General features: G+C 34.1%; 1 protein-coding gene and 1 pseudogene across 1 annotated transcript; one reads left to right on the top strand and one right to left on the bottom strand.

Annotated features, from left to right (window-relative positions):
• The first annotated feature begins 305 nt into the window (after positions 1-305).
• LOC125603934 lies at positions 306-2,614 on the top strand (annotated as a pseudogene).
• A 9,520-nt stretch (positions 2,615-12,134) lies between these two features.
• On the bottom strand, positions 12,135-14,846 carry LOC125603933 (protein NUCLEAR FUSION DEFECTIVE 4-like). Its single transcript, XM_048774631.1, has 2 exons — positions 13,017-14,846; positions 12,135-12,736 (listed from the first exon to the last, which is right to left on the bottom strand). The coding sequence occupies exons 1-2, from the start codon at positions 14,126-14,128 to the stop codon at positions 12,304-12,306; spliced, it is 1,545 nt and encodes a 514-aa protein (XP_048630588.1). The 5' UTR covers positions 14,129-14,846; the 3' UTR covers positions 12,135-12,303.
• Positions 14,847-15,111: the final 265 nt, after the last annotated feature.

The following is a 15,111-nucleotide window of genomic DNA, read 5'->3' as shown; positions in this document are numbered from 1 at the left end:
TTCATACATATGATGGATAACAAATAATAATATTTTGCAAATCTCGAGCATACTCAAAATTTAATAAAGTATATCTTAGCGTACAAGAGTAAGACCATTAAAGTTTTTTAATCGCCGAGATGATATATGTCTATAATTCTCTAGTTATAAAATTTAAATTAAAGAAAGACTATTTATATAATCCACCATAATGACTCCCTAATTTTTTATTAAGAAGCTCTATTTCCTCCATTTTCTTCTCTTCTTTTTCACGTCTCCTCTTTCATTGATGCTCTCAGGAACAAGCTTATAACTAACATCCTTGGATGTCCAGAGACAGGTAAATTAAATCACAATATATATAATCTTGGTGAAGTTTCGATAATAACCTTTGGACAACTTTTTGGTGTTGGACTGATTGGAAAACGGCAGAGAAAGATTTAGCGAGTACCACGAGATCGTGAAGAAGGTAAAGAAAGATCCAAACCTTCGAAAAGACGACGGATCATGCTGTGATGGGAATCAGGAGACATGTGGCGGTGCCTCCAGGGACAACGTTGAACAGACTCCATGCGCCCTGCGCCGCTTGTAAGCTCCTCCGCCGTCGTTGCGCGGAGGAGTGTCCTTTCTCGCCATACTTCTCGCCTCACGAACCTCACAAGTTCGCCGCCGTTTCATAAAGTCTTCGGCGCCAGTAACGTCTCCAAAATGCTTTTGGTAATTTGTTTTTTTTGGTAAAATCTTTTGGTAGTTAGTTAATACCTATTACACATATTTTTACAAAATGATCATTGAATCATTGAACAACTTTATAATATAAGACAAATAGATCATTTAATCTTCTTTTCAAAAATACTAATAATCTAGTTCTTTTATTACTTACCCTTTAGATCCATATCACACTTTCTTTCTTTTTGGTTTAATAGATATCATTTTTTGAAAGAATTTTAATTTAAGTTTATATAGATATCATATCTGATTAATGGGATATAGTTGAATGGATCTACCACAGTTTTGTTTGACTCACTCCAAACTAAACAATGTTTTCCCATTTTGATAATTTCTATAGTCCAGGCACAAATATTTAGATTAAGGGATATATTATTATTAATAGATTATAACTCAAGCATGCACATCACTGGATTTAAATCTAGGTTATGACATCACGGCAACATTAGAACAAGCCACTAAGTACATATTTGGTTCTTTTTTTAGCCAATTATCGAATTTAAAAAGAACTTGTTTCTATTAACAATGAACTTTTCATTTTGCATAATTATACAAAATATCATATATTGTCAATTTCCTCTATACCATCTAGTGCGCATTTGGGTGGTATGTGTGTAAAAAGTTTGTCACAAATATAGACTTTAAGAATCAAAATGACCAAAATGTTTCATTAAAGAGTAGGAAATATACACTTATACGCTTACGGGTAACTAATGAAAACTTAGAACTTAGAATTAATTAGGAGTTGGGATTGGGATTGAAATTTAAAATTTTATAAAATAAAAATAAATAATAAAAATTTGAAAAATAGTTTCAAAAATATTTTCGAATTACAAAAAAGAAAAATTTAAAAAATTAAAAATATAAAATAATTCAAAAAAAACAATTATAAAAAGTTGGAATTGAAATCATATAATCTAAAACTATAAAAAAATATTATTATTATTATTATTTTGTATTTATATATCTAGGGTATTATGGTTTTTTTACTTATTAAATGAAATATTTTGGTCATTTTCTTCTTAGAATATATTTTGGTGACAAAAACTTGAAAATGATATATTTAGGAGAATTGTCCAAAAATATGTGTAAAAATATCCTTATTAGTTAAATAACTATCTAACACATACAATTGCTATTTTGCATAGAAATAACATTCCCTTCTTGTTAAATTGTGAACTTGTATATAAATTATTTTTGCAGGAAGTTGGAGAAAGTCAGAGAGGAGACGCAGCAAACAGTTTAGTCTACGAAGCCAACTTAAGACTGAGAGATCCAATATACGGTTGCATGGGCGCAATCTCCGCTCTTCAGCACCACCATTCAATCTCTCAATCGGAACTCACCACAGTCCGTACAGAAATCCTCCGCCACAAATACCGAGAAGCCGCCACAATCACTTCCTTACAAAACAACAACAACAACAACTTCAACAATACTACAACATCAGTGTCTGATCATGCTGCTCTCGCTGCGTCCATTCTGCTCCCCCTCCACCGCACCGCCTCCTCCCCCACGACCACCAAGGCTGTTGTCTTCTCAGCCAGCTCCACCGCCTACGCACCGGCTTCTTTACCGTCTCCGTCGATGGGGTGTCTTCTTCGTCTTCTAATTCATCTGCTACCAATTCTATATATAATCCTCCTCCGTCTTCGACGGCTGGATACAGTAATTCTCTGTCCAGTGATAACAATGTTCATTACTTCGATTAAATCAGAATTGTGTTCTTGATTCTGCTTTCTTGGATGCTATTGTTTTACCCCTTATAAGCTAGACGCTTGAATGTTGGTCCATGATGAGGATAGGGCGTGAATGCTTTGTTTATTTGTTTTTCATGTAGATTAATAATTACATAACTTTAGACCATCATTAACGGTAAAACCGTGTACACAGTTTCTTAAGTAAATTTGTTTTTGTTTTTTTGTTTTTTTGCTTTTAAATTAAAAAGGTGACCGATTGCGGGCCGCCACGTGTTGGTGGGGCCCGCAAACAATGAAAAACCACACAAAAATCGATCCTTATTTGATAGTTTCCGTAAGCGATTCTAAGCCCATTTGTAGGGCCCACGTCATAAAAACACTTAAGGATCCCTTTAAAAACTGCCGTTAATTGTGCTCTTACATTCAGTTTTGCTTTCGTGGTCTTGCGTGCAAGACACGTACACGACTTTGCACTGTAAGTTTTTTTTTTTTTTTTTGGTAAGTTCATATGGAAAAGCTTAAGATGATATATTTAGATATACATTTGATGTGATTTCACCTTTTTTACTGTTATAGTCTGTGTACGTAATCCAAAAGTGACGTGCAAAGCTCAACTTATTGATGTTATTATTACAGTATTCCTTTACTATTAAAAATAAAAATGTTAAGCAAAAAATGAAATTTTATCCATGAGAAAAACTCTCATGCACACGCTAAAACCTACAGGGTGTATCACTTTTATAATTTATAAACCGACGTTTAAATGTGACGTTTATAGAAAATCATAACCGGGGAAACTCCATGCTAATGATCTTTGGATTTATTATAAAAATATATATTTCTGGCGTTCTGTTCTAAAATATATAAATGAAAAACATCATATAAGATAGTGGCTACTCTTTTTTTGACTATGCTAATCTTAATAAAATACATATATATACAGTATATAATTATTTATTAGTGTACGGTTTTACTGCTACATGAAATATACAAACACCAGCTAAAAGTAGGTTTTGTTGAATGTTCTAGTTTACAATTTTTGAAGATAATATTGCCTTTCACGTACCGCTAGATATAAGGAAACGTTTGCTTCTTGGATTCATTTTTTCTTTTTATGTCCAACCGTGCAACTTCAAAACGTACAATGGAAGTAGAGAACAAATAGCAAATCAACATCCTTGAAAATATATAGCGGTAGCTTGAAGATTTAATATATACGAGTTTCGACTAATTAATTAGTTATGAGCATTACTTATATTATGTTAGATTTAACATTTAATGAAGGCGTTGACTAACATATAAGTTTGGCAACGAGCATTCCCAGGTATTGATTTTAAACTACTTTATTAGATTTTTAATGTGGTTTAGACTTTTTTTTTTTTTTTTTTTTTTTTTTTTTTTTGCTAAAAAAAGGGTTAAATCCGGATCTATTAAAGACACAGACCTAACCCCCGGGTGGAGGTACAGCCCACGGATAGACCCTCTCCTGGGCATTCAAATGAGCCGAAAGCAATAGCCCATATCCGTGTGGCCAGCGGGGTTCGAACCAGGGTTCGCCGTATTGGGTTTAGACTTTTATGTTAAGGGGATCAATTGATCAATTAAATTAACGACAGCCGTGTAGCAGAATCTATTTATATCCCTAACAGAGTTCCAGAGTAATCACATGACGCAATTACATAAACTAGTTAGTATATAGTACTACTACGATCTGATGTCTTGATTAGAGAGAGCCCCATAAGCTTTTAATAATTACATTAATGTTTTCTTAATTCCGAGCATTACCCAAATGCATACAGCTCAGGGTTTGCTTCTTCACATTCATAACCGCTTTGACTAGTTCTCTCCCCGTTTCAAATAGGGAATATATAGAAACTGCTCAATACGTTGAAACAACAAAAATAAAACTATATAGTTCTTCCATCAAAACTCTATATTCTTAGAAGTTTTTCTGGTTTTTTTTTGCCAAGGAAGTTTTTCTGGTTTAGTGCATGATTGATTAAGAATTCAATGTTTTTACACTAATGTATCTAATATTTGCGGATATTAGATACAAAATCATATCAAAGTTTCTAACGCGCGCTATTGCATATATTTAAATATATTTGTTTATTCTGATTAATGTATTGTTTCACAACCAAAATTAAAATTGTAAATACCACTTATTACATGGTTAGTAATTACAACTAATAACATGATTAGTAAATGCAACTAGTTACACGGTTAATAATTTATTCATGGTCTTGTTACACCATACTCGTGCGAAGAAATGCAAGTTAATAAGAAACATATAGTCTAATTATATTATAGAATAGAGTAATAGGTCGTATACAGTCAGTCGTATGTGCATTTCTCAAGGACCTAAGCCATTTAATCATGCATGCACCTTCACAGAGACCAATGTTTTCTTCATATATCAAATTAAATTTTGTTTGAGGGATTCAGTTAAATTAAGTAAAAGGATACTATATTCAGATAAATATGTCTAAAATGATGCAAAAGTTCTACACAAACTACAGGAATGCGAAAACACAACATACGTACTCTTTCTCTGTTTCAATCCAGAGCCATCTCCGACATGTGACTCACGAATAATAGCACACTGAGACTATTATTTGTTCGCAAGATACAATTTAAAGTCGATGAGAAAATAGCAATTGAAATACGACATATTCACATAAATTTACGACAATAAAACAACAACATTTGGCCACATTTACAAGTTGCAACGATATACAAACGAACATAGCTATAAATATAAAATTTTATAACTGAGAACGCAAATATTTTTAATATTTTTTTTAATGTCACCGTCTAAACTGATCTAAATTTTTTGTTTCGTTTAAGACTTATTTACCATCTAGGCACCACCTATATCAGATTTAAAACATTGATATATATATATATATATATACCTATAAATATTTCTAGCTAAATCACAAGTTTGTAAATATCTATTATTTTTTAAAAAAAAACTATATATATTAAATCACAGGTTAATATTTTTTTAAAACAATTGAACTAATTACAAATGCTGCAAAAAGAAATATTGAAAAAAATATTAAAATTATTTTTTCATATAAAATTGGGATATTTATATATAATATTTATAAACATATTATGTTAAGGGATATATAGAGAGAGTACAATTTAAATACGGCAATTAAAAGTTCCACAAACTAAAATCTATAATTTTTATAGTTAATCAAATATTTGGTATGTATTCAGATGAGAGTTTGAGGTGATTTGTATTAAAATAACAAATTCATTATTATTAAAACATGAATTTTAAAAATTCATTTAAAATCTAATGTTATTGAACTTAATTGACATTTTATAAAGTATTGTGGGATCCAATGTTATTGAAAATATTTGAAGCTGTAAATTTTTAAAGTTTTGAAGTGATTTTATAGTGTTTGAATGAAGTTTTTTAGTTTAAAATAAAAAATCTAAATATTACTCTCTCTCTTCCACAAAGATAGACTTTTTAATATTTTTACAAATATTAAGAAAACACATTAAACTACCATAATAAATGTATCATTTTTTGTAATTTTAAAATTTCAATACCTTTTAACTAATAGTAATTTAATAAAATCAATTAATTTTCTTGAAGTTTACATTTTTCATGGAAACACACAATAAATACATCTTTCTGAAACAATTTTTTTTCTAAAAATCTATCATTAAGGAACGGAAGAAGTACGATTTTAGGTGAGATTCTAGAATATTTTAACAAAATCATGTTAAACTCTCTAATTCATATAAAATCATTAAAAACTTATTCAAAATCAAATGACTTCAAAATCTATATTGAATAGACCCCTTAATGTCTCATCCTCCATAAATGGCCTTGACACGAATATAGGGGCAAGGTGGTTTAATATCCTAAATAAGAAGATGGGCTTGGACTGAGGAGTATTACTTCTTGAAACGAGGTCTTTATACTAAAGCTGATATAGAATCTGTTTTTGGCAAGGTCCATACGAGCTACATGTTGTGGAAACAAATATTTATTGACAGCTTCATTTTGGTCTCTAAATGTCGGAAAGTAAAATTACTCTATATCATGGATATTCCATAGGCTTCTAAAGACGTGACTCGTTGCAATCTCCTTTTTGCGCATAATGGTGGATATAGGAGATGAAATATATATGATGGAACCATAGACCTCTGTTGGATCCCTGGTTCGCTTTTTGTATCGTCATGGCTCAGCAGACATGGAAATTCCTTTTGTTTTGTTTGGTGAGTAAGCTTCTTCCGAGACCTCCGAGACCAGGGTGGCATTGGCCTGATGCGATATTTTTACAGTTTCAGCTTCTCTTTCAAATTTCTCCCGTCAACTTATCGGAAGGTATTGGCATTCCCATTTGGTCCACTGGTGAAAACTCTTTTGTTGGTTTAGCTTAAATGCGATTTGGGAAATTGTCTGTCCGAGCCGCTAGTTTCATGGCTGCCTTTAGTTTGGATTCTTTGAAACAGAGTTGTTATTCCTAAGCACTCTATTACCACTTGAATCGTAGTAAATATCTCTTGGAGAATGGATGTTAAACCTGTTTTTCTGCTTTGTTGCCGGCTTAGGAATCATCTCTTTTTCAAATGTTTTTTTCTCAGCTTCGTTTAGAAAACATGCTACTCAGACTCAGTCAGATATTTACAGTTTAAGACGTTCATATATTTTGGGATTCACGGATATCATATTGCGAAAGTTAACATTTGTTTCCTTGTGCTCTTCGTATCTGTTTTGCTGTTCAGTCTCCGTTGGTTCACTGCGGTTTCAATCGAGGACGCCATTTTGTGGTGGTTGTTTTCTTGATTTCGCAAAACCCAACTTGTTTTTGCAACTCCGTTTAACTGTCTAAGCTTTTGTCATTTGCTATTGAATCTTGGTCATTGGTTCAAGTCGAGTCACGAGTTGTCTCTTACATATCCTTAATGCCGGACTATTTCGAATATATTTTAAAACTTGTTTTATTTCACACCGTGCTGAAACCAAACTGAAATTTACAAGTATATATCTTATTATTATATAATTACAAAAGAGGAAAAATATGTACTTAAATATTATTATTTTCAAGATATTGATATATAGGTGTATTTATCTTCTTAAAAAAGATTGTTATATTTTTATTTAAGAGTTATTAATTACTGTATAATTTTGTTTTTATACTTTTTATTTTTACATGTATCAAAACTGAATATCTTTGTTCTTTTAGGATTAGTAACTATTGAATAATTTCCATTTTTAAATATTATGGTGGCTATAATAATTTTTTTTCCTTTAAAAATTAGCAAGTTTCTTATAGTTTCTTGCATATCTTTTTAGCTTAAATTTAATAATATTTTGGTTAAGAGTTATATCAAATAATTTTATTCCTTTTAATATTGGTAACTTACTGTATTATAATTGGACAAGAAACAGACTTCCTTTTTACCCTTTAATTTATGTATCTTTTTAACATGTTTCCTTTTATAGCTATTAGTTTTATCAGTATTAATTTTATATTAATTACTAACTTTGATATACCAAGTTTTTTTTGGTCGAATCGATAAACCAAGTTTATATGATAAATATACATATATTTTATGAAAATAAATTAAATAAATAAAAATAAGATGTTATTTAATAAAATAAGAAAGTTTTTTTATATAAAATAGGATATGTATTGAGTTTTTTTTGTGGCATCGATATATGTTGAATTAAAGTTAAGTAGTCATCTAATATCCTAGTGAATAAAATAAATACAAAATTTACATTATTGAAAAGGGTTATTTAAGATTGTTTACTTATTGAAAAGGCTTAGGTATTGCTTTCCTTTTGAGCGGCGGTGATTGTTGATCTGTGCATCATCTTTTAGTTTGTGTTCTCAGTGTGACTGGCTGATTGTCGATCTTGACATGTTTTCAAAAATAAAGGCAGAGGATGAGAAATCCTCAGAAGCACTTCTGATTCCTCTCACTTCCTGAAGATGTGTTGTAGGCACAGGTGGGGTAACCCACGAATTGGTAGAGGTTGGATCCAAGCTACAACCTGAGAACAATGAGAACCGATTTTTTTATGAGTTTTTTAGAGTTTTATAATGCAAACAGAAACAAATATGAATATGAATCAAAATGATAATATGAATAAAAACAAATAGAAAAGGGATAGATTGATGGAAATGGGATCTTTGTTGCTGGATGTGTATCACTCTCAACAAGGATCAATGGATGGGAGATGAATGAAGATGGAACCGGTCTTGCTGGATGTGTATCACTCTCAAGATCGATTAATGGATGGAGATGGGATGATGGACGCCACAAAGCTCTGTGAAAGGAGGCTTTGATAAGTCAAGTTGCTCCAGAGTTGTTTCTCACACACTCAAAAGACTTAGAACAATAGTTTTGACAAAAATAGAAAAACTGAATAATTCATAATACTTTCAAAGATGGGTAATTTACAATGGAACAAAGACTAGAGCTTTATAGGCTCGACCAAGGACTCTTTACCAGTCATAAAATGACATAAGGAAAGAAATAAAATCGAAATAATAAACTTGGAAGCAAAGGAATTGATGGCTCCTTGAAAACTAGCCGTTGGAGGCTTAATGATGAGAATCTTGGCCAAATGAATGTAGATGGTGTCCTCCTTGTATCTGGACGGTTTGAGGGGGTAAGTGAGCTTTCTGGGAATCTTCTTAATGGTCTGGAAGGTGCTGATGTCGTGCATAGACTGAAGGAAAAAGAGCTGTTGGAGTTTTAATGCTTGAGATTCCAAATAAGGCAAGTTGAAGTAAATGAGGATCCTCCTGATCCAATGGTTGCTGGTGCATGATATGAACTTGTAGAACTCCTCCTGGATGCCTAGAATATCTCCTGATTGGTTGAAATGATCTCCTGGTCGCCAATGTCTGGTTTGAAGCTGATTGAACCGGTTAGCTTCCAATTGAGGCAAGTGTAGAACTGCTTTGGCCGGTTTTAGAGATTGGATCATAACTTCATAATTCCATGGAAATTTGTCCTGATCTTGGGCTTTCTGGAAAGATAATATACTCCTCTTGACTCCTATGATGAGCTTTGGTTCAAGCCGCTCCTTCCTTGGGCTGGAATCGCCTTCTAAAGTCGGATACTCGCAGATGGACGGGCTGGAAAACCTTTGACTTGTAAAATTCATAACTTCTTGCTCCATGAATATTTTGGCTCGATTCCAATTGGGATAGACTCCTTCTTGAGTGTAGAATCCAATAAAATTAGTTTCATGTTGAAAGTCCTTCTGGTTGTAGAGATATACGCCTTGGACTGAACCTCGATCACTGGTATCTCCTAGATGGCTGGTTTGGACGGTTTGGTGAGACTCTGGTTGAACCATGGATTTCGTGACCACAACAAGATGTCATCATTGACATGTTAGCGCGTTTATCAAGATTCGACTATCCAAAACTTTATCTTGTTTCCAAGTACTTTCAATCACTCGTTGCTTCGCCTGGCTATACGCAAGAAGATCCTAGTTGGCCTGCACTGAGGACTATCTCATGTTGCCCTCTATGACATAAACTCCTGTTATTTTCACCATTGGTATATTCTCAGCCGGAAAGCCAACGGCAGTCACTGCTTGGTCTGTGCCCCCTCGACGTTCCCCTTTATGTATTACCCTGAAAGCTCTGTCGCAGTGGGTTCGAGGATATATGTTTTTTTGGGATTGAAGATAAAAATATGACGACAAATGCGTTTAGCCCTTCCCAAGCATGCATGTTGCTTTGGTTTTTAAATTCGCTGGCTTCATCGACGGGAAAATATATGTAATTGGATATCGCTATCATGACCACAGAAAGAATGTGATGGTTGTGTTCGATATAGAAACACAAACCTATGCTTAAGGAAACTAAATGGGAAACCGACGATATGCTGAATTCTACGCGTTGGGTGAATGCATGCGTGGTTGATGATGTATTGTACTACCATGATCAGGAGGTCGTGAACACCTTAAGTGCGTATGATCCAATTCAGAAACCTTGGAGAGCGGTGGAAGGCGTGGAAGAATTGTTGGCTAGGACGATATGTTCAGACTGGTCGTATACTGTGAGATATGGTGGGAATCTGGCTTTGCTTTTCAGAGGAAGAAGTATGATTAGGTGTTTGGAGATTTTGCTGGAAAGACGTCAAAGAAGGGATATTTGGGGTAAAGTTGAGTGGTGTGATCATGTTTTGTCTGGAAATTTTGAAGTTAGGAAATCTCTAGCTGTTGTGGTTTGATGCATGTACTCTCCTTCATATATATATATATATATATATATATATATATATATATAATATATAACTTGTGTTTTTAATTTAGTTATTATGTTCAACTTCACCCAAATGCCATGATGAGCTCTCTTTTCATTGGCCAAATTGAATTGAAAATTTGAATATTCCAGTTACGTTTAATATACTATTTCTCTTTACAAAATCTTATACACATCAATATAAAACATATACGTACACCGATACAAAACTCATATCAATAGAACATAAAACAATAACGAAAAAGATTGAACCCTCTTTTTCAAGCATCAAATGAAATATAACTTGTAAATAGTAATTATATGTTAATAAATATGGCAAATAAGAGAAGAATCAAACTTGAAAAAAAGACAATATGTTCCATTTCATAAAATAGTATAGAAATACATTCTTTGTTCATCTCCTTCCTCGTCTTCGAATGCGAAATCAAAACTTACAGGTTTTAACGCTTCGTCTTCACTCAATTGAGAAGATGGATGCACAGAGCCGAAACGTCGTCACCCAGGTGATGTTCCTCGCTGCATCGGCTGTAACTGCAGCGGCGAGCTGGCGGTTCGGAAGCAGAGAAGATTGAGATTTTGGGAGAAATATTTTGATCACAATACTCTCAAAAATCCCACATAGATAATTTCATAAAAAATCCCACAAATCTGAGAAGAAACAGATTCATCTTCTCCAAATAAAAAAAAAAAAATTACTTGCAGAGGATGAGTGAATATCAAAGTGCCACGAGTAACTTTTGACAGGTAATTATTAGGAATTTGTTTTTATTTGTTTTAGGTTCATCGGTTGTGTTGAGGGACCAAATAGAACTATTATACAAAAGTGAACCTGTGTATTAGGAAAATTCGTTATGTAGCTAATTAGTGTTTTTTTCAATATCATACGGCCCAATTTCCCTTTTATTAAAACATTAATTAAAAAATTCCAATACATTTGAATAACTGTGAACAAATATACTTTAGGCATATGTAGGTAAGAGCTCTAATCTTAAATTCTGCGAAAGTCATGTGGTTTAGGTGGCATTCTTGCTGTTGAATACGTTCACGCCGTCTCAGTCTCACAAAATGTTTAAACTGACGTCTGAGAATATGTTGGTTAGTGTTGAAATCTCATAAAAACATTGTTACTCACTTAAATAACAGCCACATGATCAAAGATTCTTGGACCCACGTTCGAACCAACAAATCATCAACTACGCACCAACAGAATGTTATGTTGGGTATATTAATGGGACTCACCCGAAAATTCATGAAGTCATTCTTCCCACTTATATTCAACACAAAGTCGTTTTAAATCCTTCAGCATTCATAAATGATCTTACACTAATCAAGAAAAAATATACTATTGAATTTGCTATTATCCAGCGTATAAGAAAAAAAAAACTGATTTTAGATTAAAAAGTGGATCGTTAGACTTGCATGCTTCTTTTTATCTCTATCTACTTTTTACTGCACGTCTATACTATACAAAATTTTTTACTTACTCACCATCGGTTTAACAAACGGCATAAGTATACAAAAAATTAGTTTGGTACTAAAAAACTTTTGCCCTTTGATGAAGTGAAAGCTTGCGTGGATAATAACCCGCGAAAAACGCTGTTTTTCTTCTTCAAAATATGTTGTTCTTTTTCCTACCGCGTAGACGAGAAGAACTTGCGGTTGCGTAGATATAAAACGGCGGCGAGAACGGCAGCGATCGAGCAGAGCGTTCCCCAAAATATGAAAGTGGTTTGAAAGCAATACATCCCATAACACTTTCCGTCAAAACGTCCGTCGAAGGCAGCTCCATCACGGTAAACTTTGGCGGCGAATAAACCGAAACCGAAAGAACCAATCGGAATGCTTCCTACAACGATGTTGTGGTTAACTCCAAAGTGTTTTGTCCCAAAAAGCTCGGCAGTCATTGTGACCGAGAGAGAAGTCAAAGCTCCTAAGAAGACACCGATAATCGCCGTGCTAGTGTAGAGAGCGATGTCGGAGTCAATGAGGAGGACTAGAAACGAAGCAACCATTGCTACCAATGAAACCGCCATAGAAACCGGGCTTGATGGCATGTACTTGTTCCTGTAATGAATATAAAATAATAGAGTTAGACTTAGAATACATTCCGAGAAGTAAGGAAAAATATTATAAAAATGGTGATCGATTTGTCGAAGGTTGTTCAATGAACTAGACCAACCACGTAGGTGCAACATGCAAGGAATACAACATATGTTATAACTGTACGTGCTAGGTCAACGTAGTTGTATTATTAATGGGATAACTGATTAGGTTTTTAATTAATTAGTACTATCTTTTTGATTAATAAAAAGGGCAACGGATAAAAGGTCAAAAGTGATTTTACCTAGAGAGGAAGTAATCAAGTAACGAAGGAAGCAAGCGGCCAAAAAACCCGAACGACGACGAGAGAGCGACCAAAGAAGTGGTCGCGGCACAACCGCGAGATTCAGCTATTTGACCAAGGTTGTTCATAAACACTAGCCCCACCGTTGGACCGAACAAATACAGACCGAAGTAAATCCAAAAATCGAGTTTCTTACATAGTTTTGTCCACTCAACCTCTTCTTTAACTCCAACTATCACCTTCTCATCAAACTCTTCTTCCTCTTCTTTATTTTGATCTTCTTCACTAGGAACTTCCAAGTCGTGTACCTTTTGTTGGCTTCTTCTAGCGGAAACAAGCTCTTTGACTCCCACTCCAACTGGTATAGCGAGAGGAGCAAGAAGAAACAAAACAATGCCAACGAGCACTAAAACCGCAGGAGCAGTGAGAAGACTCGTAGCCACAGCGTAAATCCCCGTGGCTATAGTCACAACAAACAAAACAATAAACCCCACGTTAATATCCCATGACGAAGACGACGTCGCTTTTGCTTCTCGCATCAGCATAGGAGCCGTCACGAGACAACCGACCAATGGGACGAGAGAGTTGAGCAAAAGATAGCCAGAGGCAGCTTCGCGTTGAGACGAGTAGAAGAACGTTTGAACCATGTCGGTGTAGATTTTCCCACTCAAACCTTGATAACTCGCCGTGATCCCCACGGCAACTTGACGGTTCACTGGAAAACTGTTGATGGCGACGATGTAACAAGCCGTGTTGATCCAGCAGATGCTGTTCCCCGCCAAGAAACTCAAGCCCCAGATCTGGTAAAACGACAACGTGAACATCTTTTTGACGATGCAGAGATACTGGAGACCGTAGCCGGCGAAACCTAAAGAACCACCGGCGAGAAGGACGAGTGGCAGAGGAAGATAAACGGCGGCGATCCCGGAGATAAAACCGAGGACTTTTCCGGCGTCGGAGGCGAAAGAGAGGTAGTTGAGTTTAAACTGAGAGATTGAGAGAAACTCTTTGAGCTGTGAAGAGTAAGCAGGAAAGCTCAGGTTGGTGCCATTGATAGACTGAAGCCAGAGGATTGCGACGAGGCTAAACCACCGGAGAACGTTTGGAGACATGTTTTATCAAGAGAGAGTGCTTAATTAACTCGGTTGGAAAATTAGAAAATATGAAGATGATTCGTTGAGTGGATTCGAAGTCGATTTTATATTCCTAAAGGGATTTAGTGTTGTGGTAATCAGAAGGAAGGTGTGGTTAGTTTCGTAATCAAGAAAAAGGAAAGAGCTAAATTAATGCATAAATTAAATGCTGATGTTGCCTGTTTTCTTTTAACGTTTTGTTTCAGTATTTACAAGCGTTTTAAGTACATTTTCTATTTATAAATGATTTAGACTTCTATTTTATTTAAACTTTTTTTATTAATGATTAATTATAATATTACATATAACGAAAAATATTAAATAATGATTTCACAATCCATAATTCTATCTGTCTTATGGAAATTTACTATCTAACAGAGTATTCTTTGAACTATGTTAGAGATTTATATATTTTTATTAATACTAGGTCGTTTTCTGCGCTACGCGCGGATAATTACTATTTAAATTATACTAATGATTTTGTTGTGTTAATATCAAATATTGTACAATGTTTTTGTGTTCATAAACTATCTAGTGTGTAGAATATAGTATTATAGGAGAGACATGCTCTGATTTTTGTTGCATATAACTTTTCGGGATTTTTGCAAAATTGACCTACAACTTAAAGTCAAGCACAAAACTAATCTCCCTTTTTTTTGAAAATTGGTTTTGCCCTATTCACCCCACAAGTTCATATAATTTACGAAAATGCCATCAATTTTTTTTTTTTTTCGAAAATGACATTTTTACTCTCTCACCCTCATCATCTTCAAGTAATTACAAGATTGCCATTGTCATCAATACCACAACCACCATGAACAACCAATTTGAAGCTCTTAATGCTCCCAAAATCGATTTACCCTTCTTCTTTTTCCATTCTTGTGAACTAAACACAACATATCTCTCACTTTCTCTCCACAATAAGCTAAAAAAACCCAAGATTTTGATTCTAAAATTTTTAT

The sequence above is a fragment of the Brassica napus genome, unplaced genomic scaffold, assembly GCF_020379485.1.
Source record: "Brassica napus cultivar Da-Ae unplaced genomic scaffold, Da-Ae ScsIHWf_424;HRSCAF=654, whole genome shotgun sequence".
Taxonomy (NCBI): Eukaryota; Viridiplantae; Streptophyta; class Magnoliopsida; order Brassicales; family Brassicaceae; genus Brassica; species Brassica napus.
This window is presented reverse-complemented; position numbering and strand designations above follow the sequence as displayed.

What these genes read in the sequence shown, in the direction of transcription:
- LOC125603933 (XM_048774631.1), bottom strand. Translation starts at nt 14,128, where the DNA reads ATGTCTCCAAACGTTCTCCGGTGGTTTAGCCTCGTCGCAATCCTCTGG. An exon ending in CTTGATTACTTCCTCTCTAG is followed by an intron (nt 12,737 to 13,016) that starts GTAAAATCACTT and finishes TATTCATTACAG; the next exon opens with GAACAAGTACATGCCATCAA.